At 42.6% G+C, this 24,637-nt stretch overlaps 3 protein-coding genes across 19 annotated transcripts in view; 2 read left to right on the top strand and 1 right to left on the bottom strand.

Annotated features, from left to right (window-relative positions):
- The window catches only part of LOC108111492 (collagen alpha chain CG42342), a 72,342-nt gene extending 51,401 nt beyond the window's left edge, over positions 1–20,941 (top strand). For 3 of the 17 annotated variants that reach the window (XM_017220980.2, XM_017220979.2, XM_017220983.2), the window contains 13 exons: positions 178–231; positions 361–531; positions 940–1,045; positions 5,377–5,474; positions 14,579–14,941; positions 15,011–15,079; positions 15,146–15,241; positions 15,319–15,363; positions 15,422–15,484; positions 18,631–18,657; positions 18,733–18,786; positions 19,101–19,298; positions 19,737–20,941. In XM_017220980.2, the coding sequence (XP_017076469.2) occupies positions 178–231; positions 361–531; positions 940–1,045; positions 5,377–5,474; positions 14,579–14,941; positions 15,011–15,079; positions 15,146–15,241; positions 15,319–15,363; positions 15,422–15,484; positions 18,631–18,657; positions 18,733–18,786; positions 19,101–19,298; positions 19,737–19,904 (1,512 nt within the window). In that variant the 3' untranslated portion in view covers positions 19,905–20,941. Of the gene's footprint in view, positions 1–177; positions 232–360; positions 532–939; positions 1,046–5,376; positions 5,475–14,578; positions 14,942–15,010; positions 15,080–15,145; positions 15,242–15,318; positions 15,364–15,421; positions 15,485–15,701; positions 17,070–18,630; positions 18,658–18,732; positions 18,787–19,100; positions 19,299–19,736 lie in introns of those variants that run through there. The other 14 variants (XM_017220981.2, XM_017220985.2, XM_017220989.2 and 11 more) reach the window with 10 other exon arrangements.
- A 189-nt stretch (positions 20,942–21,130) lies between these two features.
- On the top strand, positions 21,131–22,944 carry LOC108111463. The gene has a single exon (XM_017220934.2). It carries the CDS (start codon positions 21,246–21,248, stop codon positions 22,788–22,790), a length of 1,545 nt encoding a protein of 514 aa, XP_017076423.2. The 5' UTR covers positions 21,131–21,245; the 3' UTR covers positions 22,791–22,944.
- Positions 22,945–23,035: 91 nt separating this feature from the next.
- Positions 23,036–23,877, bottom strand: LOC108106022 (putative peptidyl-tRNA hydrolase PTRHD1). Its single transcript, XM_017212907.2, has 2 exons — positions 23,611–23,877; positions 23,036–23,296 (listed from the first exon to the last, which is right to left on the bottom strand). The coding sequence occupies exons 1-2, from the start codon at positions 23,794–23,796 to the stop codon at positions 23,123–23,125; spliced, it is 360 nt and encodes a 119-aa protein (XP_017068396.2). The 5' UTR covers positions 23,797–23,877; the 3' UTR covers positions 23,036–23,122.
- Positions 23,878–24,637: the final 760 nt, after the last annotated feature.

The raw sequence follows: 24,637 nt of genomic DNA on the forward strand, positions 1-24,637 counted from the left end.
TTTGGCTAATCTCCCCCTCGCTTTGCAGCAGCTTAAAAGACTAACATTATTTTTATGATGATTTATCAACTTTTTAAACTTTTGTTTTTGAATTTAACCCAATTTTTTACTTATATTTTTATGTTACATTTTAAACTTGTTCTTTTGGTTTGTTATTGTTGTTGTTGATGCTGTAAGGACTTGCAAGAAGCAGGCGTCAATGTATCCGCTTCCACAGTCATACAGCTGAAGGTGAGTTGTCTTGAGTATCTTTTGTCCCAGCATGTCCTGTGTTTAGTTTATGTCCTGCACGTGCCCCCTGACTTCGGTGAACTCCATAGGAGATCCTCGGCTAATAAACATGTTTCCTTGTCCGCACAGGGAGAACCTGGTGAGCCTGGTCCGCCAGGACCTCCGGGCGAAGCGGGCCAACCTGGTGTGCCTGGGGAGCGTGGACCACCGGGCGAAACCGGAGCGCAGGGCCTGCAAGGCGAGGCCGGACAGCCAGGAGTCGCAGGACCGCCCGGCGTGGCCGGCGCACCTGGCACGAAGGTGAGTTTTTGCCGGTGATTCAACGAAAAAACCCATTAACAACCAAAAGAAAATAAGGAAAAGCCAAACAAAGGAGCTGATAAGAACGCACCCAAAACTCACACACGCACACGCACACCCCGATGTGAGAATAAAGAAAATCTGGGGAGGAAGATGTCACCAGGATTAATGCATTATTTGTATCTGTTGGATAAACACGGCGACGGTTTAAGTGACTGCCAGTGATTCGCTGTCATCCTGTCGGGTCGTCCTCTTTTGTTCTCCTGACTTTCCCATTTTCTTTATAGCTTGCCCGCGTGCGGGTGTCGAGTTTTTCCACAGTATTTATCGTTTATTTATGCATTAAGGCTGACTCTGGGTTTTCCACTTAATTTTCACAATGACTCACTCTCACCCTGCCTTTTCCAGGGCGACAAGGGCGATCGAGGCGATCGCGGACTAACCACAACCATCAAGGGTGACGAGTTCCCCACAGGCATCATCGAGGGTCCGCCGGGACCGGCTGGACCACCTGGTAAGTGCCAGATGATTCTTCCGCGTGTGTTTGTTTGTGCTTGCATCATCCCACAGCCACTTAACGCATTCGGCTAATACAGATACATAGATACACAGATTTAGATACAAAAACAGATACTTTTTGTGCAGTTTGGGCATCGATCCATCGATGAGTTTTTCAAGTGTTGCCATGCGGCTGCGGGTCGCCTAATTTATTGTCGCTCTGAGTGCTGGGAAATGCTCTCCGAGCTCACATAAGAGGAGACCCACTGCCACCATCCTCATCTAATTGAGTCATTCACTGACTGTGTGTCCCATTAGTTTGGCCTTTAATTTTTGGGCCTTTTTATTTTTGGTCCGCTCGGTTGGCTCGTTTAAATGGAAATCAGAGTGGAACCGCTCGCGCTTTTCACACACATTTTCTGAATTTTTATTGGCTTACACATATTTTAAATATTTTATTCGATACCTCTCTGTCATATTTGGGAATTTTCAAATTTCATTTTCCTCTGCCGCCGCCGAATATTGCGATAACTTTTACGACCTTTGCTGTTTGCCTAGTTCGGACTTCAACGTCAATTAAATGCGCATACAGAGTTGGGAGTCCGCCCTCATCCCGTGCCACGCCCCATTGAGTGGGTGGACTGCCCACAACAACAATGGAATTTCGATTCGATTCGTTTTTATGGGCCGTCCCCCGAAAACACATTTCTGCACTTTATACGAATTTAATACACGAAAATAGCCCCAAAAAACATGCAGTTCCAGAAAAATAGTAGAAAACGCCGGAAAATCAAATACAAATCTAGTGATTCTCATAAAAATTTGTAGACCCCATAGAACTTGTGGCACTGAACTGAGGGGCGGGAGTCGTAAAGATGCAACTTTATGTCATTTATGTTGCTTTTAGCGGCTCATTAGCATGACTACCTACCATCGAGTTGGAGTACAACAATATGGGCTGCGATGGGATGGGTTAGGTTGTGGGATGTTTGGGGATGGTTAGACCCCGGGACCTCAGTGGGACAGCTTGTACTATTGTTTTATTAGGGGCACTCAGTGGCCGCAATAAATAAGCAATCGCACGAGCTCAGACTGATGGCTATAGTAGATGGATTGATGGCCCATAAAAGTCCGTTGGATGACACTGGAAATTTCTTTAACCAATTTGATGGATTGCGGATTAATGGTGTTGATGATCCGAGGTTCTCAGCTTTAGGCGGAGAATAGAATTTTAATTTAATTTTCGGTTCTGGTTCTGGTAATTTTGGTCTTTTTATGGTTCAGAGATACGCCCACTTGGAATTACATTTAACACAACATTGAATGTCCATTAAATAGGCTTTAAAATTTGTGTTGTTCGAGGGAAGTTAGGGTATACAAATGTCTGTTTTATTACTTTTAAATGATGGAAGGGTGTTTAATTATTAGAAAAGGTTTTTCGAACAAATAATAGGTTTTTTTATATAGAAGTATATGCAGTGAGACTATGATTTTATTTGAATGTAACGGCCCTTGTGTGCCTCTCGTTTCTAGTTGAATGTCTCGTTTCTAAGCTGTACGTTTCTAGTTGGTTTGCAATTCGTTACTTTCTCATGTTATGTTAGTACGAAAACAAACCGATAGGTTTTAACGAGATGTAAAGAGTAAGTGTGACAAAGCTAAATATTGCTGTAAATGGTCCCTTGAGCTTTTAGTAAATGAGAGTAAATAAGATGGCGATAGTCATACAGGCGAATTGCATACCTAAATTACTCGTCACAGAAATATACAGCAAAGACAAGAAAAAGTAAATTTTCACCAATAATTTTTGATTTGACATGACAGAGTAATCAGACATTTAAAGCTTTCAATATTACATTAAAATCACAATAAATTATTTATTAAATATAATGATTAAAGTACCTTTTATTTTCATTCTTAAAGTTCTCCCTGATTGAGTACCCCTAGTGCATTTGAGCGTTCGTTAGGCCAGCCAGCAACGCCATCAATTAAGCGCTTTGCTGCGGTTTGTGCAGCCCGCATCATTACGATGGTACACGCCCCTTCCCCCTCTTTGTGTGCAGCAGAAGCCCTGCCCTTCATTCGCCGCCTCTTGACTTATCAGTGCCTGGGATCAAAGTGCTTCGATGTCGCAATGGCATTTCGATGTGATTGCGATGCTGCCTGGCCATTGTTTCTGGATTTCCTTTCCTTGATTTCAGTCAGTACTTTCAGTACAAGATCTGAGCCAGCGATATCTGTCGTCGGTTGCAGTTGCAGTTGCCGTTGCACTAATGCCTGCATTCGATTACTTCCGCTGAGGCCGTAGGCCGAACTGGCCCCCAAACCCACACTTTTCCCTGGTGCGTTGATGGACATGAAATTGCAATTTATTCTTACCCGAAATTCAGCGACATGAACCGGAGCAACCCAGGGGACATTCCTTGGGGCTTGATTTGAATAAATGGAACGTCATTTGTATCCGGGATTCCCTGCGTCTGGTCTGGACATCTTGGCTTTACTGGGCTTATCTTATCGGCTGCGTAATTAGTTAAGCTTTCATTCTGTATACGGAAAACGAGTATATGTGTGTGGGCTTGACAGAGCCCTGAGCAATTGGTTGTGTCGTTTTCAGGCGGAAAATGCCGGTCCGGCAGAGTTCTAGAAAATCTCAGCAGCAAAGCTGGGTGAAAAACAATGGCAGTCCCAGCTGTAATATCAAAAAATTCAATTTATTTCATGATTTATTTGAATTTCATTTCATTTGGTTTTTGGTTGATTGCATTGCGTCTTCGGGCAGCTTCCGTTCTATGAAATTAAAACTTATCTCGGCCATTTCATCTGCCAGCCAGCCAGTACGAAAATAAACACTAAGCTGCCTGACCATCGCTCGGCAATCCAATATCCTGGACACTATAAATCCACAATCCTCTTTGGACCCTTTCGCCTTTCCCTCCTTCTCTGCTAGCCATAGTTTTCCTCTATCTTTTTTTTTTGTATAGTGTTTTTGCAATTGTCGCCTAAAATGCTTAACGGTGAATTATGCATACATAAATAGAAAATGGAAAATAGAAAAGCCCAGAATCCACAGACAATAGAGTTCTGTGCGGACAAATGCTTTATAAACAAATGGGAGGCGACATCGGAGGATCTATCGCTCTGTGGCAGGGCCGGGAAAATTTATGCTCTCCGAAAAGGGACGAGGTCCTTTTGCGTATAACGCAATTTTACGAACTTAATAAATTCACTATATCTTTTTTGGTCCTGGCCCATTTTGACAAGCCCCGCAATTGGATTTATCTATGATATGAGCCAGTCCAGTCCCCTCCCCCTGCGTTGTTCGTTGTTTGTTGGCTGTGCAAATGGTCTCGTTTAATGGCCATGGCAAACAACCCAAATACGAAAATAACAACAACAAGAACAGAAAAAAAACGCAATTTCTCATTATTCTAACTAAACAGGTTGGCCGTCGACCGCACAGTGGGCCAAAGTCAATTTGCCGCTGATGGATTTATGAGCCACTTTTACACGGCATCGCACGGCTTAGGAACAAAGCAGGCAAATTGAGTGAAGAGCCAGCGTTTACCAGGAGACGGTGGTCTCATGATGCTGATGAGCTTAAATTGGATTTACTGCCAGCAGATGGTTAAAGTATTTTGTTCCATATTGGAGGAAAATCAGGGAGCAGAGATCCTTGGCCAAGGTCTGCTTTTCCAGCTGCCAGCAAAAGTGCAGCTTATGCATATTAAATTGTTATTCTCCATCTGTTTGCATTCCAATTGCACGGAGTGGCATTCGCAGGGAAAGGTATTCCGAAGATATATAGGGAATGCCATTAAGTAGGTCAAGTCGTTGCCATCATTAGCATACGAGGAAGCTGGGGCCTTGAACCATATACCATTTACCATTTACCATTTACCATTCACCATCATATACCATCGATGGGCGGCCACTGTGAACTCAGAGCATTTCATTCCCAGGCAAATAAACAATTTGCATTGCCAACTAAGCCCCGGCCATCGTTAAACCATCAAGAGCCTGTCCGACTGTCCATCCGTCCTTCCAACCGTCCAACCGTCCCTTATCATCAACCAGTTGAACAAATTGCTGACCAAAACCAACAAAACCGGGGAATCGAGGAGGTATGGGGCTGTTAGTGGGTGGGCTTTATTGAGCTCTCGGTGCTCTATAATTACAAAGGCCACGCCCACTGTTTGCACAACACTTGCGGGCGTATCTGTATCTGTATCTGTTCCTATAGTGTATATATATATATAGTATCTGTGTGTCTGAGTGTAGGTATTGTTTGCTCGCATTTTGAAATCTGTCACTAGAAGCGATTCGCTGAAATTAACATTTTGTACACAGGTCCGCCAGGAGAGCCGGGAGTTCCAGGCGAAGCTGGACCCGTTGGACCTGCAGGACCCCCTGGCGAGAAAGGACCGCGCGGCAAACGCGGCAAGCGGGTGAGTAATCAACATAATACAGAAAAGCTGAAGAGCTGAAGAAAAACGCAAAAAAAAAACGCAAAAAAAAACCTGATTCCACTCGATTTTTAATTAGAAACTCAACGGTAGAGGCCGTAAATTGAGTTCGAAAACAAGAAGTGTATTATCATGTAAATTACTTTTGTACAAATGCGTGGGCGTGTGCGCGTTAATTTTATGCTAATCTGTAGATACTAGTTATGCCGCCGGGTATGTAAATATCTATCCATATATAGTATGCTATATAGAAGGGCGAAGCCGAAACTTGTCCTTCCGCATGGTTTCACCTGCATGTTGGCAGTCGGTGTAATGAGCATGTTTACACGGCTGCAGGAAACGTGTTTCTCAACTCATTACAGGAGTCCTTAGATACCGCTATCAGCTATGTGAAGCGCGAACTTTGACAAGCTGCCAAAAAGGAGATAACAGAAAGGAAAATAGTGCCAAAGTATCTGGCAGATACTTTTGAACTATATATACCTTATACGCCCTCTAATCTGGTGCCTAAATTATGGGCACCTCCCTCAAAATACGAGTGTCTTCTACCATATCGAAGGCATTTATCTAGTATCTGGCCGTTATGGTTCTGCCCCTGTCAACACTGCTGAGATACTTAACATTTTTATTGGCACTCCAAGTGTCGGCAGCTGTTGCCGCCCTTTTGACGTGTTGATGGATACGAAGCGATTCTTTTCGGAGCGCGATGTTGGGGATGTTGGGGAATTTTCATTTCATTTGCTTTTCTTTTTATTCTTTTTTTTTTTTTTTGTGTGTGTTGCTGTATGAAAAAAAAACAAAGCCCCCCGCCAAACACCACACCCACAGATATATGCGCCATGGGGTTCGTGTTTATGTATTATGCTGCTCAACCAGTGGCAAACATTTGCGCATTTTGCCCATTTTCACGTAGCCACCGGGAATGCTTGACTAGGAGGGGGGTAGCGTTATGGGGCGTGTGGTGTGGGGATGGTAAGAAAAACATTCTGATTATTGTGCAGCAGCAGAAGCAGCAGCAAAGTCAAAGTCATGGGTGCTGCTGTTGTTTTTGTAATAACGCGTAATGCCAAAAGAAACAGGAGGCATTGGCCAATTCAGAAACGACTTCCAATACGCCCAACAGCGAAACAACAAACAGAAAACGCGCCAGCAACGTGCCGAACTTCTTTTATGAGTTGCCTCTGGGAGTCTCCTTGGCAAGCCAGAGCGAGGGCAGATAGAGCTCTTAATGCCCGGGAAAGTTTGCCAGATCATGGGATAGAAGAGTTACAGAAATGCCTTAAAGGATTGGGAAGGGAATAAAAAAGGCAATTAAAAAGCTGAGGGAGGAAGGTATAAAACACTTTTATCCTTTTCAAAAATATATTTTAAAATGGTAGCAGAATTTGCAAATGCAATAGGCTTAAAAGCCTAAGAGGAAGGCTTAAAATCAACTTTATTTTGGATTAAAATCTCAAATATTTATTCAGTTCGAAAGCCGTTTTAAATTTTATACATTTTATGAACAAATTTAAACATATTAAAATTCATTTCCCCCAACTAAAAATGCAAACTTTCACCACATAAATACAATAACCCAAATATTTCACCTTCCAAATATGTATAAAAAATATTTGGCCAGCTCGTTTGCCTAAAAACCAATTAAAGAGTTCAGCAGATACTTGCATAACAATATTTCTAAATCATCTCAACTTGCAAAAGATACATTTTTGTGGCAAAGAATTGGGCATCCTATTTTTCCCCCCAACAAAATATGAATATAGAGGAAACAGTTATTAAGCATTCCATAAAACTTTTCGATCTTTCCATTCTGCTAGCCAGTTTCAATGAGCCGATTTTATAGTGCCCCACAGCCTGCCACAGTCTGCCACCCAATGCCACACCACACCAACCGAACTGTGCAGCAACGTGATGTCAAAACAAATGAAAGTCATAAGCAACGGCTTCTGCCTCTGGGCCGACTCCTCTTTGGCAAACAAACAAAACTTTTGGCAACAACAGAACAGATATAACTATATTCGCACTCATGAGCCTCACCGTACCGCACCGTGCAGCACCGCAGGCAGTGCAAGGCATAAAAAATGATTTGCAACAATTGCCGTCATCTTCTGTGGAAACGTGACGCCCGACAGGCAGCAAAAGTTGATTTCCCATTTTCCATTTACCAATGTGCCTTCGATTTCCCTTTCTGACAAGGGAGCCCCCTTCAAAATGTGATGTCGCTTTTGGCCTGGCTAAGTTAATAAAGATAATGATAATGATGTGAGGAGCTGCATCCATGGGAATTGTTTTTTTAAATCTCCCGAAATTAGTTCAGTTGGAGGAGGGCAAGCAGGCTTTCCCATAATTAGTTCAGCAAATCGTAAAAAATGCCCGGCCTATTTTCGGGAAAAACATTTATCCATTTCTCGCCAAAGGCATCTGGCCATGGCTAAAACCATTTTCCCATTTGTTTCTCCTGGCTTTCCTGGGGAGGGTTATTGCCTAGCCGTCGGCGTCATAAAAAATACATAACGCAATTGCTGGCATTATAAATTTGACATGTTATTTTCGTCGCCTCGTCGGAGTAAAAAGCTCATATAGATTGCCACATTGCCAGGGGGACAGGGGCAGGCAGGGGGTCTTCTGATGACGGGTTAGCATATGAAATGAATTTGATGTGTGTAGTGAGGCGTGAGGCAGAGTTTCGCAAAGAACCGATACGTCTCTGCCCTATATATATTCCGTAAAAAACCAATCTCTGAACGTACTAAGCCCAGTGACAAATGCAAACTAAGTCAGCTGTCGGAAAATCCATAAATAATCTATTCATCGGACACGAACTGGCGTTGATAGGGCAAATACCCCATGGGCTATAGGGTATTAAAATGATTTTTGGCCCGCAGCAGCAAACATGAATTTTACGAGCGGGCATCATATTAAAAATTTAAATTAATTTCAAAGCGGGTGTGCCATGTGGAATCTCCTATGTCATGGCTCGTTTTAGCAGTTGCAGATTTGCACTTTCCACATCTATATCCTCGGTTTAATAAAGTTGAAACGATAAGTCACATGGAGAGGGGTGGGGAGGGGTGGTATGTTGCAGATAGCTGACAGCAATCTCAGCGAGAAGAAACTGTTTGTGAAGCGTTTATGTCAAATTTATGCTAATGTATTTTACAATCGTTGCTCAGCCCTGGTCCCATGTCAAGTTTGTTGTCTTTCGGGCCCTTCACATCAGCATAAATTTCCCAGCTCCTCCGCTTCCCCAGCTTTCCTTTGCTTATCAACGAAAAAGTTTTCCCGTGCCGCCTGCGTCTAAGTAAATGGAGTCATAAAAATTGCGAGAAAAAAACTTGTCAATTCGCTACACGTCACACGGGGTCTCCGCTTCGATGGAAATGCGATCCCAAGAAGTTCTAGCCAGAAGAGAGCTTGGCATACTTTGCTCGGAAAATCAAAGACTTAAGGTTGCTTACATGGAAATCCAAATGTGTGGCAGGACCTTTTCGTGAGTGTGTGTGTGTGTGTGGGAGTGTGTTTTGGATCCTGCAATCGCATGTACATAAACCTATACATATATCTTCATGTCTGCCACTCAAAGGGTTCATCGCTGTGGCTGCCACTTGGCCAATTCGTTGGCCCGGGTGTTGGCTAAACGACGCAATAAGCTTAGCACTTCCACCACCATCGAACTCCGGATCCTGGGCTCATTGCCTGGATTTTCATTGCTTCAGCTTGAGTGAAGACGACTTTCTCTTTTCCTTTTTCCGATTTGCCGATTTTCCGATTTGATAAGCCCCCACCAAATGGGCAACAATGTGTGTGCTTACGTCATTGTTCATTGAAAAATGCGCAGCATGCAAATTTCAACTCCTTTGTGCACAATTTTCCAATTTTTCTTCATTTTTTTCTGGCTTGGCTGCGGCAATTATTTGCGGTCAGCGTCCATATATCTTATGGTTATATTGAATGGGGCGATGGCCAGATTATCCGGGCACAAAAAAGTGAAACCGGTCAAGCATGGAACACGCCACAGGACATGCGTGAGTACAGACACACACACATGGGTGATTGGTGGATGGGGAGGGGGGCAATGTCCTGGCCCCAAGGGTGTGCGTAACTTTTATTTTATGGCCGCTGATGATGAGAGCGCTGTGGGAGTCGCAAAAGCGATTGAATAAAGAAATCCGGGCCCACCCACGCAAGCACACACACACAGATACACACACATTGGTAGACTTGGCGACAATGCCCTTTACCCCCCAGAAACTCCCACCCCAACTGAAGTTCTTTTCCTTACCCACTCCTTACCGCCCCCCATCCAGTTAGGCGGCCTCATAGAAATTTATAGGCACGCGTGTTACATTGACGTGGGTTTGAGGTTGCCAACGCTGGAAATTCAAGAAGGCGGGGAAGGGAGGGAGATTTTGTGGGGTCTGTTGGGTCAGGAAATGGGGAATACGGAATGAGATGGCAGAGTAAAGTGGAAGGGGCAGCTCTGCATGCAAAAGTAGCAAAATTATACGAAACCAACGCGCTTTGCCAACCTAAAAACCAGCAACCAACCGCACGAATGCCAACTGCTGCCATCTTAGCATTGATGTGGCACTGTCGCCGTCGGATGGCAAAAGGCAACAAGAACAGCAGCAACAACGGTAGAGTCAGCGGAGGCAAAAACGACGAAATCTTTAACAACGATTTCCCTAAATACTTCCGAATTTCATACATATTACAATATCACGGCAACCGGAGCAACCGCAGCTACATTGTTGGGGGCGAAACGAAATCACGCGAAATTTTTACAACGCGACTTGACTTGCTTCCTTCTGTTGAGCTCCGCACAGTGGTTGTGATGTATGAAATTCTATACAGATTCTGAATTCCACTTAAAAGAATAAACTAAAGCTTAATCAACAGTTTGTCCCATCTTAAATGGTGTTCCCTTCATGACTTCTATAAAAAGAATAGTAACTAAGGCAGATTTTCTCAAGTTTCCTCATCTTAAGACCTCGTTTTATGGAAAAATAATTGATGGCAGCTGAAAAACATGACAAAATAATAAATGATCAGCCGAAAAAGATTAAAGAAATTGCTTTCGCAACTTAAAAACTCAATATCTTGAGATTTTATGACCCAGACAGGGAGGGGGAGTTCGGAAAAATTCTAATCGCTTCCGTATTTGTAATTTTTATGATATTTTCTAAGAGCACAATGTCTGGGATGACCAAGTTGCATAACCGAAGCATTTCCAGATTGTTTATAGATCCGCCTTTTATAGCCCGAATCGCCCATTGTAATCGGTATCAATGCGAGGCGGAACATATTACGAATTTAATGCGCTCGCGTACTTGCCAAGAACTTCCCGGCCACCCTCGAATGTTTTGTAAACTTTTGCGGCAAACGCGCAACGCATTACACGCCATGAAGTGGCGGGATTTTGGCCCTACACCCGGTTCTACGGAGTATATATGGGTGTGTGTGTGTGTGTGTGTGAGCCGGAAATGGGCTGCAAAACTTTCACCTCAGGTGGTGGGTGGATGGGTGGATTGGGTGGATGGTCGTTCAGTGCGCTTTTTTTTCATGTCCGCTTTCCCCAACGCTTGGTGCTGCTGCTGTTGTTATGGCCCGAGAAAAATATGAAATTTCAAAAGAGGAAACTGCCGGGGAAAATGAAAAATTGTGAAAAATATGCGCGCACGCAGGGCACCAGCGGCACATGCTGTACTTGAAGGCGAGTATTCTTCTCATCCTCAGGTCCCGTCTCCACGTTCTACTCCTCTTCCATTTGTTCCTGGCCCTTCTGGTCGACATCCTTTGCCCATTCTCCATCTGGTTTTTGCACCCAACGACATCCGCAAAAGGTCGCGCGTCGAGATCAAAATGATTTTCAATTTAACGCGTTTACGTGCGGCCATTTGTCTGTTTTCCTTCTCCGGTTTCCTGCCAGCTTTAAATGGAAAAACTTTGCCGGATGCATACTGAGAGAAATCCGGACGCCACGACAGACAATCAGATGGGGCAATTAATTTACAATTACAATTTACAATTGACAACTAAAATGTACACCAAAAAATACAAAAAGAACCACCATGGAAATGTGCGCCCGAAAGTATGCAATGAAAAAAGGGACTGATTGCAGAGGTGGGAAAATTCATTTGGCTCGTCATTTGTGCGTTAAATTGAAAGGCGTTTGTGCAAATATTTTCAATATTTACGCATAATTTAAGAGGATACACTCCCACCCACTCTCATGTAGGCATGTCTTTGTGACTCTGTTTGGATACTTTGAAAATTAAATTCAACCCGAGGCGCTTGCTAGCTCGCACAAATATTGATACATTCTAATGGATTTCCTTACACACACACACACTCCCTCACACACTTAGGACCCCACAAGCCGATTGGTTTTTGGGCTGCCCGAAAAGGCAGAACCTGAAACAGAGTGTGTTTTCTTTGGTTCCTCCTCTTTTTATCGTAGTTAGGCAGCTGCGCCAACAATCGTCCTTGCGAGCCCCACAAACATTTGCCCAATTCACTTGCCTTCGCTCTCTGCATCTGTAGCTGTCTCTGTATCTGTAAATGTATCTGTATCTTTTATTTATGTTATTTATCGCAACTACCGCTGGCTTTAAAAGCCTTTAAACCTCAAATGCCTTACTTCTTCTACTACTGCATTGGCTGGGCTTTGCGATCATCATCTGGCCGGCGGGGAAAATGTGGGCACATAAGCCCTCAAAGTGTCCCTTAATTACAGCAGAAGGCAAACGTTAAGCGCTCGGCTTTAATTCAAATCGCTTTAATTGCTCTACAAATGGCCAGCCAAGACAGAACGTTGGATTGCGGATGCCCTGGCGAATTTACCCCACATTCCGCATTAGGAACAATGTGCAAAAGTTGCTAACAAAGCGCCAGCGCCAGCCAGTGCCAACAGACGCAGCAGCAGGAGGAGGCACATCCTTTTGCACACATCCTTCAGGAGGTGGATGCAGCACACACCTGCTTACCAAGAGCGCTCCACACATGCAGATGAGCTCTCGGGCGAAAAAGAAAATGCCAAGGGGGAAAAAGTTGAAATTGGGAAGTGTATTTGCGGTGAGGACGTAAGGACTTTAGCTAACGCTACCATCTCCTGCTCCTCATCCTTAGCCCACAGACAGTTGTCTTTGCCGCCTCGTTCTTTTGTCTGTCGCCATTTCGGAGGACCAACAACTTGTGCATATGCCAAGCCACATCCTGTCCGTATAAGTGTGCGTTAAGCGCTTACATTGTTATGCCTTCTCGCTGATGCTGATGCTGATGCCGTTGTCCCTATGCTATTTTGCTGTTGTTGCCGGGTTTTAATAACTGTAAGTACGCCACTTCCTGTGACAGAAGAAAATGTAATTGTTGCACATGCCCGGGCATGCCGCAAGGAAATTACACTTCCACAGGCGAAACAGACAACGCCACAGATACAGATACACAGCTACTGATACTGATACTGCAGCAGAAACAGAAACCGAAACAGGATCAATTGCGTAATGCCGGGATAGAGGTGAACGGCTTGAATGTAATGCATATGCGTATGCACAATCAAAGGACTAAACGGATACATTCAATCAGATTCCGTCCAGCAGTACAGCTTAGGGAGCACTTTTCTTTAATTCCACAAAAGGACTCTCGGCTTTAATGCCCAACTGAGGCCGATTTTAGTCCCAACTCGATTTGCCTTTCCCTTTTCAAAGGCGATTTAATATTCCAGCGTATGTCGAGTGTCTCTATTTGCTTGAGCCACATGTGTAAATGGTTTTCCCCATTTGCCTTTATTCTAGCCATTTTCCATGGCTCCTTAACATATTCCGCTGCACTCATGGTTTTTGTGCCGGGAGTTTGCCTTTTATGTCGCTCAGCATTCGCCTAATAGACGTTTTTGTTTGGGTGCATTGCGGTCTGAGAGCTCCCCCGCCCCACGCAACAACTTTCGGTAATTTTCCGTCAGCCGCAATGCACTGTGGGAAAATAGGAACGAAAGGAAAGGAAAGCATAGTCTATACTAAATTATAACTTTTGAATAAAGAAGAAAGAAATTTGAATACATATTTCTTGATCTTACTCTTATTCCGTTTTCAAAAAGTAACTAACTTAATCATGAACATTGAGGGATAACTTTCCGATTTCTTTAGGATATTATTAACTTTTAGAGATCCAAACGCTGTTCCAGACAATGCTTTTCCCATTAGAAAACTTTTATGTTTATGCAACCAATATTTTTTGGCTATAGCAGGGTGAACTGGAAATCCCTCCAGCTTAATCTCGATTTAAAACATTGATTCTGGATGGCTTTTTCCTAGAGCAGTGCACGTTTGGCTGTTTGCTCACTTAAGCCCCATTGAAACTTTGGACTTTATATGGAGAAAGGGGGAGGAATTTTCCTCGTTGTCTGTGCCTTGCAAATTTACCTCGAAGCGCCCACATTAACCCACCAAAAAAAGGAGGCGAAAAAAAAGAATTAATTGTCTTTTGCAATGCACTCACTCACTCACTTACACACACACACATGCGCACACACAATGGCAAAAGCCAAAGAGCACCCACACACTCGAACGGGGGCACTCACACACACACACACACCAACACACAGGAGCACTCGAAGCACGTAGAGAAGTCGCTGTCGCTGACTTGACTTTATTTTCGACTCTCGGAACACCCCGCATCCACTCCATCCAGCTCCATGGAACACGGTTCGGGCTTAAAGATTTTCTATGCAGCCATTGTCTCAACGGGACGCGGTGGGTTGCTGGCGTGATGGTGCGATGGCATGGATGCTCCAACTTGCACTTAACACAATTTCGTGGCACACAAAAGACTTTCGCTGCGGCACAACCACCAGAACACGCCGCACCACACCCCCAAAGAAGACCACCATCTCCTTCTCTCTCTCCTGTGGGCCAATTTTTTTTCCTTAGCTGCGAATTACGCGCCGCTTTTGTTTTCCCCATCAAAGCGTGTGGAACGAGCGCGTGCAACGCCTCGGGCGGTGCCACGTGGCATAAATTAATCTTCCCACTAAATTTGCCATATTTCTCTTCTCCCATCCCTTGCTCACTCCGTCGTTATGCTGGCAGATATTCGGACCCGGAGGCACCAAAATAGACGAGGACTACGACGATCCGCCGGTGACCCTGTTGCGAGGTCCTCCGGGCCCTCCTGGCCTATCGGGCAAGGATGGACGCGACGGACGGGATGGCAGCAAGGGAGAGCCGGGTGAGCCAGGTGAACCTGGATCTTTGGGTCCACGTGGCTTGGATGGTCTACCTGGTGAGCCGGGCATTGAAGGGCCACCTGGTCTGCCGGGCTATCAGGGTCCACCTGGTGAGAAGGGTGATCGCGGTGATATTGGCCCACCAGGATTGATGGGTCCACCAGGCTTGCCAGGACCACCTGGCTATCCTGGCGTCAAGGGCGACAAGGGCGATCGTGGTGATTCGGTAAGTACTTCTGATTCCTTATTCTTATCCCAATCTTGACCACAATTAATCCCCAAAACACCCTTTCAGTACCGCAAGATGCGACGCCGGCAGGACGACGGGATGTCCGATGCCCCGCACATGCCGACCATCGAATATGTAAGTCCCAATCTTGGAACCAACCACCCTTCGGCTTAATCTTAACTGATGTGATTTCCTTTGCAGTTATATGGCCCGCCGGGACCACCGGGACCCATGGGTCCACCAGGACACACCGGCAGTCAGGGAGAGCGCGGCATGGACGGACGCAAGGGGGATGCGGTAAGAGTCAATATACACCAGCAAGCTAATATCTCCAAATATCCAGCACTAAATCTGTTTCCAAATCTCCTTGGCAGGGTGAAAAGGGCCACAAGGGAGATCAGGGACCTATGGGACTGCCGGTAAGTGTGGAAATAGCCGAAAAGTTTAGCCCGTAATCATAATGAAATGTAATTGCAGGGTCCGATGGGCATGAGAGGCGAGTCAGGACCTTCGGGACCCTCGGGCAAGGCTGGCATACCGGTAAATTTCAATTGAACTCCGGGAAAACCCCAAAATTTTTTCGGCTTTTAATTTGTTACTCCCACTCCAAGCAAAATTTGATGATTTAATCCCGCTTAGCTAGTCGTAACCCTACCGGCTTTCGTATTTGATTTCGTTTTTGTGGAACTCGTTACTAAACGTTATGACTAACCAACTTGTGTGTTCTCATCTCTTTTTCTCTTTCTACTTGGAACAGGTGTGGGGCGACTACTAATACTAGTTAAAAGGCAGTCTCTATTAAATAATAACCAGCACACATTGCGCCAAAAGTCTAAAAGAAATGCGAAATGAAAAAAATAAACCATTTAAAACTCACGCACACTCACACCAACATACTCAAACACACACACACACACACAGTCGAACAGAAAGTCCTTAAGAAAAAATACATATGAAGAAGGGAAATCCAATTTAATCAAAGCAAAACAATGTTCAAAGTTACGAAGCCGCGCAACGCTTGTCTATCGTCTATATAAAAAATATATATATATATATAAATGTGTATATGACAGGCATACTATATATGTATATCAATTTGTACAAACACGCACCCATGTACAGAAAACGAAAAACCGAAATAGCAGCATGTCAGTGTGCCGAGTAAGCAAATCAATTAATTGCGAAAGGCAAGGAACCGAACGAAGCCCATCCACTCCACCCGCATGATAAAAAATAATAATATTCATATCATTTAAAACGCCCCAAGAGTCAAATAAGTATTTATGTATACAATCAAGTAGAGCAAACAAACGTCTGTCTACAGAAGCGTATTTACAAACATCAATCAATCGAATCAACTAACACACTTCCAGCTCACACTCCCACACCCCTACTGTACACACACACACACACACACACACATTACAACAAACCAACTAACAAATATGCAATGCAAATATTTTAATTGCATTTCATTCGCCGCCGCTCTGTGCGAAGCAACTGCAGCTGGAGCAGGAAAAGCCGCTTGAAAATGCATAAATCATACGCACCGTGGTACGTGAAAACAGTGCGAATTTCTCATGGTTTTCAAGTGCATGGCAATAATTGCCGGGATTATGAGGAAACCAAGTTGCAATCATCGCCAATTGGCCATAAGTGACTTAATTACCTGCGTAATCAGATTATTCTTAACAATCGAATCGAAAGAATGCTCTTTCTGCTGCTGCTTCTGCATTGTCTTAGGTGCCGTCCATGGGCTTTGTTTGAATACTCGAATAGTACTCCCTCGTTCAAAGCTTCGATGTTCAACACAAAGCTAGCATTAGATGAGTGTTTCAATAGGAAAAGTGTGCTAATCAAAGGTGGCAAAGCAAAAGAATTGTAAGATATTTTCTCCCTCTCAATCTCTTTCTCTCTCTCTTGATGTCTACAAGTAATGGATATTTGTTAAGTTACCAAGCCACCAGCACACACAACCCAACATATTGAAAAGAGATTTTCCACATACAAGGCAAATGAATGTACTCGTATATCAATAACGAAGAGCTATCCAAACCAATTGTGCATATTTTTCAGTGTTAATAAAGAACTTCAATAAATCAAGCGAGTAACTAGTTAGGCTAAAGTTGAATTCTATTCTATAGACGAAAATGCAAAATGCAAAATGCTTTCCACTTCAGAAAGAAAATGAAAAAGAAAAAGAGAAAAATATGTGGAGTATGCTCTTGTGAAATGCGAAATATCAACAATAAATACATAATCTTACCACGAGTATGTATCCTATTGGTTTCATGGACATCTCAAACAAACAAAGTAAATGCAAACAATTCTATTTATACAAACAACAAAAACCGAAAGCATAAATTAACATTTACGATTTTCAATTTTCAACGTCCGCGACACGCTCAAACTAGGCAAAGAACGTATAATAAAGCGGCCTGAAAAATCAAACATAATCAATGCAAATGAAATAATGCCATGGAAATATGATAATAAAAGTATATACGGCCATTTGACAGCCTCAGCCCATGCCAAACAGAATACAAGACCCATAAAAATTGTATGGGAATTATTGAATATGCAAATGGGGCAAATCGAAATGTTTGCAGCTTTAAAGTTAACTCGAAAAGGCAAAGGGAAAATGGCAAACGGCATCGAAAATCAGAAAGAATATGTCAATTTGTTTTCAATTAGATGTGTGTCTCGTTGTTGTAATAATCCCCGAAATGGAAAACCAAAATACACAGCCAATTTGCATGTCAATTTTCATTTAATCCACTAAATGTCAAACAAAAGCCCCTCCCCCAATGTGTACATAAGCTCTAACGAACGGAACTTAATCGTAATTAATTATTAATTTTTCTAGCTGTTTTTATCTCTCAACGTGTGTTTACTTGCATTTTGCTCTCTCTCTCTCTCTTTCGATCTATCTATCTCTTAATACATGTACTTACTCTATGTACCCTCTAGAGTCCCTCTCCACTTAACTTACTCTACGAAACTCAACTTTCTCGATCCATAGGCTAGAATAATGAATTGTGTTTGTCGCGATTAAAGACCTAACATTAACCTAATAATAAAACAGTATTTGAAGAGAAGTAAAAAGCAGGTTAAACCCCTGATAAGCCGCTAACAATAATTGTAAGTGTAAATTTGTTAATTACCCAATAAACAGAAGAAGAGTTTGCAAATAAAAACGAAAAGTAAAAATAAATATATAAATATACAAATATATATATATATATTTACGTGTATTTATGTCTATATACATGCATATACCAAATGTCGATGTGCGAGTGCATTATGCCATCACAAAAACAAAAACAAAAACACAAAATCACAAAACATAAAAAATATTTTTATCCGTGCTGCTGCATTTCAAATGTATGACTCGAAATGAAATAAAAACTAATGTGAATTCTGGTAATTATTTGCCATGGCATGTACGTATTGAAATGACATTCGATGGAATGACCGACCGTATTGTAAAATGGCTAAAATGAAACTAACATAATTTTCGAATTAATTATGCATTTCCAATAAAGTGATGGTTTTTTACTAAAAACAAAACAAACTAAACCCCCAAAAATAATTCATTTTCCTAGGCAGGTTTTTGCCAATTTACACCGCTCTGCTAACCACACGCTTTTCCCATTTCTCTCTTGTTTCTCTTTCATTTGCTGCAGGGTCCTCCGGGCTTGGATGGCATGAAGGTATTTTCCACGAAACATCCACTCAAGTGAAAACAATATGCTAATAACCGATCTGTTTTCTGTGTGCTTTCGCAGGGCGCCCAAGGCGAGACGGGACACAAGGGGGAGCGAGGAGATCCGGGTCTGCCGGTAAGCATCTGCCCTTCCCGTAGGACATTTCCGTAGAAAATTCTCTCTTCTACTCCGTGTGGTTGCTAATTTTAAATAATTTTGTGTCTTCTCTTTTTATTTGTTTTTTCTTACCTCTGTTTGCATGCGTATCTCTCTCCCTCTCTTTCTTGGCGTCGTTCACTACCTACATATATATATATGCACCACTTTCCGTCCCACCCACTGACCTCTGTCCCCCTGACACCACCACCATCACCAAACCTTCCACCTACACTCACCACCCCCCTCAAAAACACTCGAACACACACCTGCGGATAATCGAAAACAAAAAGGGCACGGATGGCATTCCCGGGCAGGAGGGGCCACGCGGTGAGCAGGGCTCCAGAGGGGATGCCGGCCCGCCCGGCAAACGGGGACGGAAAGGAGATCGCGGCGACAAGGGCGAGCAGGGCGTGCCCGGACTGGACGCCCCCTGCCCCCTCGGTGCCGATGGGCTGCCGCTGCCCGGCTGCGGATGGCGGCCGCCAAAGGTTAGCATGCGTTATTCGTTATCGACTAAGAGCCACCCACTATCCCCGTTCCACAATTCCTAGAATGCACAGAAAGAAAATATGTGACTTAATTATCTGATTTGATTTCCTATCAAAGGAGAGCTATTAGAAAATTTTAAAATTTAACATTTGTTAAATCAAATTCTTTGTAGTTAACCCTTTTTAAAGACCAGTAATGATATGCCCCCTCATTTTCTTTCTGTGCACCCCCAATTGGCTGTCGGAAAAGTTGATCGTTGGTACTTTTGCATGCGCCACTCGTGGCCTCCATCTACTTGGTAGTATCTTGTTGTTGTCCAAGTTGGTTAACTAACTTTTGCTTTTGCACACACACACTCACACACACAATCTAACACTAACACAATGGGAAACGCACTTGCACACCCACGAACACGTACACACATACACCTAACACAGGAGCCAATCATCTCGACGCCCGTGCACAAGGATTATTTGCCCGATGTAACGCAGCCGGAAAGCAACGCCAGCGATTACGAGCAGGAGGAGGAGGAGGAGGACGAGCAGGCTGAGGATAATGAAAACGAATATGATGAATATCAGGATAATTTGCATAACAATGAGTGAAAAGGAAGCAGTCAGCCAGGCAGTCAGCCAGTCAGACAGCGAGCCAAGCAAATGGCAAACACAGGCGGATAAAGGCGAACAGACCCTAAGAACCAAACCTCCTTCCTACCTCCCAGCACCCCCTTCAAGGATACCCATACGTACACTCACACACACACTGGCTTTGGCACACGCACACCGACACAGGCGACTAGTTAAGCATTTCCGATTTCCGCTGCGAATCCTGGCTCTGTTTCGCTCTGTTGACATTTGCAATTAGCGCTAACAAATGCCAAGTGGCTGCTGCTGCTGCTTCTAACGGTTTTGCAAAGTAGATGCTATTAGCATACTCTATCTCTGTCCCTAACTCTGTTACTCACTCCCTCTCTTTCTCTGTGGCCCTCACGCACACGCACTCACAATTATCCTTTGGCTAACACAGACACACACACTGGCTTAGCTTGGTGACGGTTCCTGGCTCTCAAGCACTCACTCTCTCCCTATCTCTCCCTCTCTTGAATTATCTCATTCATTTCTGGCCATTTCCGGCTGAACTTCTGTCTCGCCCCTCGCAGGAAAACTGGCAAGCCTGGCTCAAGGACGAGCTTAATGCGCTGCAGCATCCGCGCTCAAAAAACTAATTACCAACGCCCACTCAACGGCTGCAGCGAAGGCGTGCTCTCGCAATATCCAGACGAATCTAAACGCTTTGGTTTTAATTTTAGTAACTTGTTATTGTTAAATGTAGGACATCGAACAGAGCTATAGCTACTACATTCATCGCATAGAGAACACCCTATCATAAACACTGTATAATCTGTAATCTGTAATCTGTAATCTGTAATCTGCATCTGTGCCAAATTGCTCCAGGTTGCCACCAGTTCGGCGATCCCTACTCCCCGAGGTCGCAACCTTTATAGTTCTAGTTATACTTTACCTATAAATTGTATCTACAGCAGCTACTTCTACAGCTATTTCGAATACCTTAAGCAAACAAAAGGAAACCAACTATTTTTTACAAGAAACCCCTATTTAAAAACAAAACTTAAAAAATAAAAGTCAACAAAAACTATAAAAAGTGTTTCTTCTTAATCGGTTTACTTAGCTGGAAAGAATCTATGGTGGTGATATCCTAAAACTATCTAAAGTTTTCTATAACTTTACTAACTAAGCATTCGGAGAGATTAATAGCTAAGGATATCTATGCTTCGAATCAGTTCAGATTTCATAAGCAAACAATTCTGACTTTTTGAAAGGAAACTCATAAAAATTATTAAATATTTTTTACTGGACAAATGAGCAAGTTTTAGAATTTCGCGTAAATTTATATATTTTTAACCGTTTGTTTGGAAAACAAAAACTATGTTTAACATTCCGAAACCGAGAATCAGGAACTTTTACGTTAAGGATAGTGTAGCATACACGGAGGATCGCAAGGTTGTGAGAAGGTTGAAGCTCTGTTCGACTTGCCCTTTTTTGGAGCAGACTCTTGCTTCGCATTTGTCGACTTTTGGGACCGTAGAAGAGTGCCACTGGGATCCGGATAAGCTAGAGGGATCAGTGCTATATAAAGAAGCTACCGAAGCGGCAAAGGCACTATATTGCAATAGGCAGACTGTAAATGGCCGCTATCTTACTTTGCAGGCCTGTGACACCTGGGATCAGCCGGATGAGCAGGACAATCCGGACAGCAAGAGTGCTTACGATCTACCCGTCGTCGATGACATTTGGCGTAAGGTGCTTGAATATCTGCCCCTAGACTCACGTCTCAACTTTGCATCCAGTTGCCAAAGATTCCAGGATATCTACAAAATGGAATCGCAGCGATTGAGTAAAGTGATTAAAATGGACGATGTTTGTAAGCTGACCAACTGGGCCATCAGGCGAATGATGCAACATTCAGGGAAGCACATTAAACGCTTAGAAGGTGGACCAATTCATTCGCAGTGGAAACATTTGTTGACATTTGCAAATTTTTTAGGTTTAAGCGCTAAAAATCTAACCGAACTTCATTTCGACTATATCCCACTGACCACAACTCACATGATTAACCTTTTCCATAGACCCAGTTGTTTGAATAATATTACCAACCTCTCGTTGCGCCATTGTGATATTACAGATCAGCATTTCATGTGCCTTGTATCGCTAACCAAACTGAAGTCCCTAGATATTGGAGAAAACACGGGTATTAGGGGCGATATGTTTTGTCTTCTACCAAGTGCCTTAGAGAACCTAAACGTTAACCGCTGCGAGAATCTGGAGTACTCGCGCCTTTCCTTTGTGGGATCTTACCAGCTTCGCGAACTACACTGCTCAGAGATTCGCGTTCTGGACTTCAACCGTTTGTGGGTAGACAACGATCAGCTGGAAGTCTTGGCCCAAGAAGGGCATGTTTACTCGAATCTGACCCATTGGTGCCCATCGCTGGAAGTTCTGGAGGTGTCGGTATGCCCTTACTTGGACGAACCGGAGCTGGGAAAACTGTCCCACTTGCGCAAATTGGTCCTTCGTTCCGTGCCTTTGGAGCCGCTACCATACCAGGTGAATAACTCGTTACTGATGGCACTCGTGGAATTGGATTCATTGCGGCATCTAGAGTTCCAGCAGGCTGGACCTGCTTTCGTGGATGGCAAAGGTCTGAGGATTATATCGCTGCTAAAAGAGCTAAGAACTTTGATTTTACGCAACCAGAACTTTAAGGCTAATGAACTAATGGAACTGCGCAAGCTTAACGCCTTGGAGTATCTGGATCTCAGTGATTCGACTAATCTCTCCAATGAAATCGTCGTAGAACTGGCCAAGGCCCTTCGTAGGCTGCGTCGGTTTAAGGTGAAACGATGTCCCCTAATCTCAAGCAGGCTGACACAGATTCTTAAAGATATTCCATTGCTCCAAGTTGACGTTTAGAAATTGTTATTGTTGTTGACTATTTACTTGTTGAAATTAAATTTGTGTTAACCAGCTTTAATTAACCATTCCTTAACTTTTAAGGGACGAGCACAACTCATAGATATACTAAAACTAGTGGTCTAGAAACACCAAGGCGTTAAATTGGGGAGACAAAGAGCATATAAGTTAGATAATATACAAAATAATATTAGTTTTTTTTTTCTTACCTACTTCCTTGATTAAATCTTTACAAATTAAAGAAATATCAAAAATATAGTTTTTTAATATCAAAAAGTAAAGGAAATCTAGTAAAAGGCGAGCCTTCTTGTTTATCAAAAACACTTAACTAATTACTCTTTTAAGAGTTTAAAGCTTTTAACAAATTTATGAACTGTGTCCTTAACATAGGGTTTCAAGGCGATGCAGGTTGGAATATTCTCGGGTTGTTCAATCCACAACTTGTGCTTAATCTCGTTCTCCTTTAACTTTTCGCTGAGTTTAACCAGAGCTGCCTCATCTTTGGCCTTAAAAAGGGAATTAAGAAATTTCATATGGTTAGAAAACTTGACAAGAAATTTGTACGAAATGTTATACAATTTAAAAAAAATAATTCAATATTCATTATCAATAGTATTTCTCTTTATTTTGAGAACTCTTCTACAATATTTTCCTGGGAGTATAAAAATAAAGTAAAGGTAAAAAATCTTAAGATTTTTGAAATAAAATTGAATGTCAAAAGATTTGTTTCTGAAGGTTCAATTTAACCTATTAAGTACGCAATGAAATGATTAACTATTTGGAGATATACTTATAAATATAAATTAACTTATCATCTTACCTCCAGCACAACTTTATGCATATTATCCAGATCTTTCAAGTAGGCCACGGTGTCCGCATCGTCTGAGTTTAAGTTTATAACGGCGGCCGTGGCATGACAGCACTGGGCTATGACCGCCCCCATAGGCCAGCTAAGAGCAGAACGCAAGTCACTGCGGACAATAATATACTGCACGATGTTGCTCATATTAAATAAACTATATAAATTAATAAATTCTTCTTAAAAATATATTGAAACGCCGGCAATGAAGAAAATAAACAGCTGTTTGGGCACTGCCATATGGTGTAAAAACCAAGAGATGCCACTTGGTTAAAAAAAAGAAATTTTTGTGTGCTCGCACTGGTAACTCAGCCACATCGCTATGTATTCTTGGAAATTAAAAGTATACTTTTGAATGTAAAAAATGAGTTTTCCCTTTAAATTTAATTTTTAATCCATACATACGAGAATAATAATATTACAAGAATGAAGTGACTTCGTAGTGTGAACACTCCATTATTTTTTTGGTACTCTTGATGTAGAATGTATAAAATAAAAGTTTCGTCATTTCTGCACTAGGTGTCGGCACTGTTGCTCAGCAGTCGTATAAGGAAAAAGGCTTATACGTGCGATGTATAATATAAGTAAAATATAATGGATTGGATATTTCTCACATTTTCCCCAATTAAATAAATAAAATTTTATTATAGTTTTTCGAAAATTTAGGCATAAATCTTTAGCCCGACCCATTTTGTCCAATTACAGCCAAAAAAAGAAGCGAAACTAACTAAACAACTTTGAGAATAGTACAGTGAAGTTTACTCCGAAGTACAGTTCAAAAAAGAATCGCGGATTACCGTTGGATTTAGAAATATAAGTCAAGAATGAGAAGTGTAGGAATAATTTTTTGTGCGTAAAAAATGACTTTTTTGTGTTATTAAGAAAATTATCTAGTATTAAAGTTAAAACTTGTTAATTTTATGTTTAAAATATATTCTCGAAATGTATATCTTTCATTTGAGATATTACATTTTAATTTCCGTTACGT

The sequence above is a fragment of the Drosophila eugracilis genome, unplaced genomic scaffold (genome assembly GCF_018153835.1).
Source record: "Drosophila eugracilis isolate 14026-0451.02 unplaced genomic scaffold, ASM1815383v1 contig_415, whole genome shotgun sequence".
Lineage (NCBI taxonomy): Eukaryota > Metazoa > Arthropoda > Insecta > Diptera > Drosophilidae > Drosophila > Drosophila eugracilis.

Excerpts from the sequence above, each read along its gene's own strand:
- LOC108106022 (XM_017212907.2), bottom strand. The coding sequence starts at position 23,796 with ATGAGCAACATCGTGCAGTATATTATTGTCCGCAGTGACTTGCGTTCT. Across the intron at positions 23,297-23,610 it reads TGCATAAAGTTGTGCTGGAG|GCCAAAGATGAGGCAGCTCT; the intron begins GTAAGATGATAA and ends TCCCTTTTTAAG.
- LOC108111463 (XM_017220934.2), top strand. The coding sequence starts at position 21,246 with ATGTTTAACATTCCGAAACCGAGAATCAGGAACTTTTACGTTAAGGAT.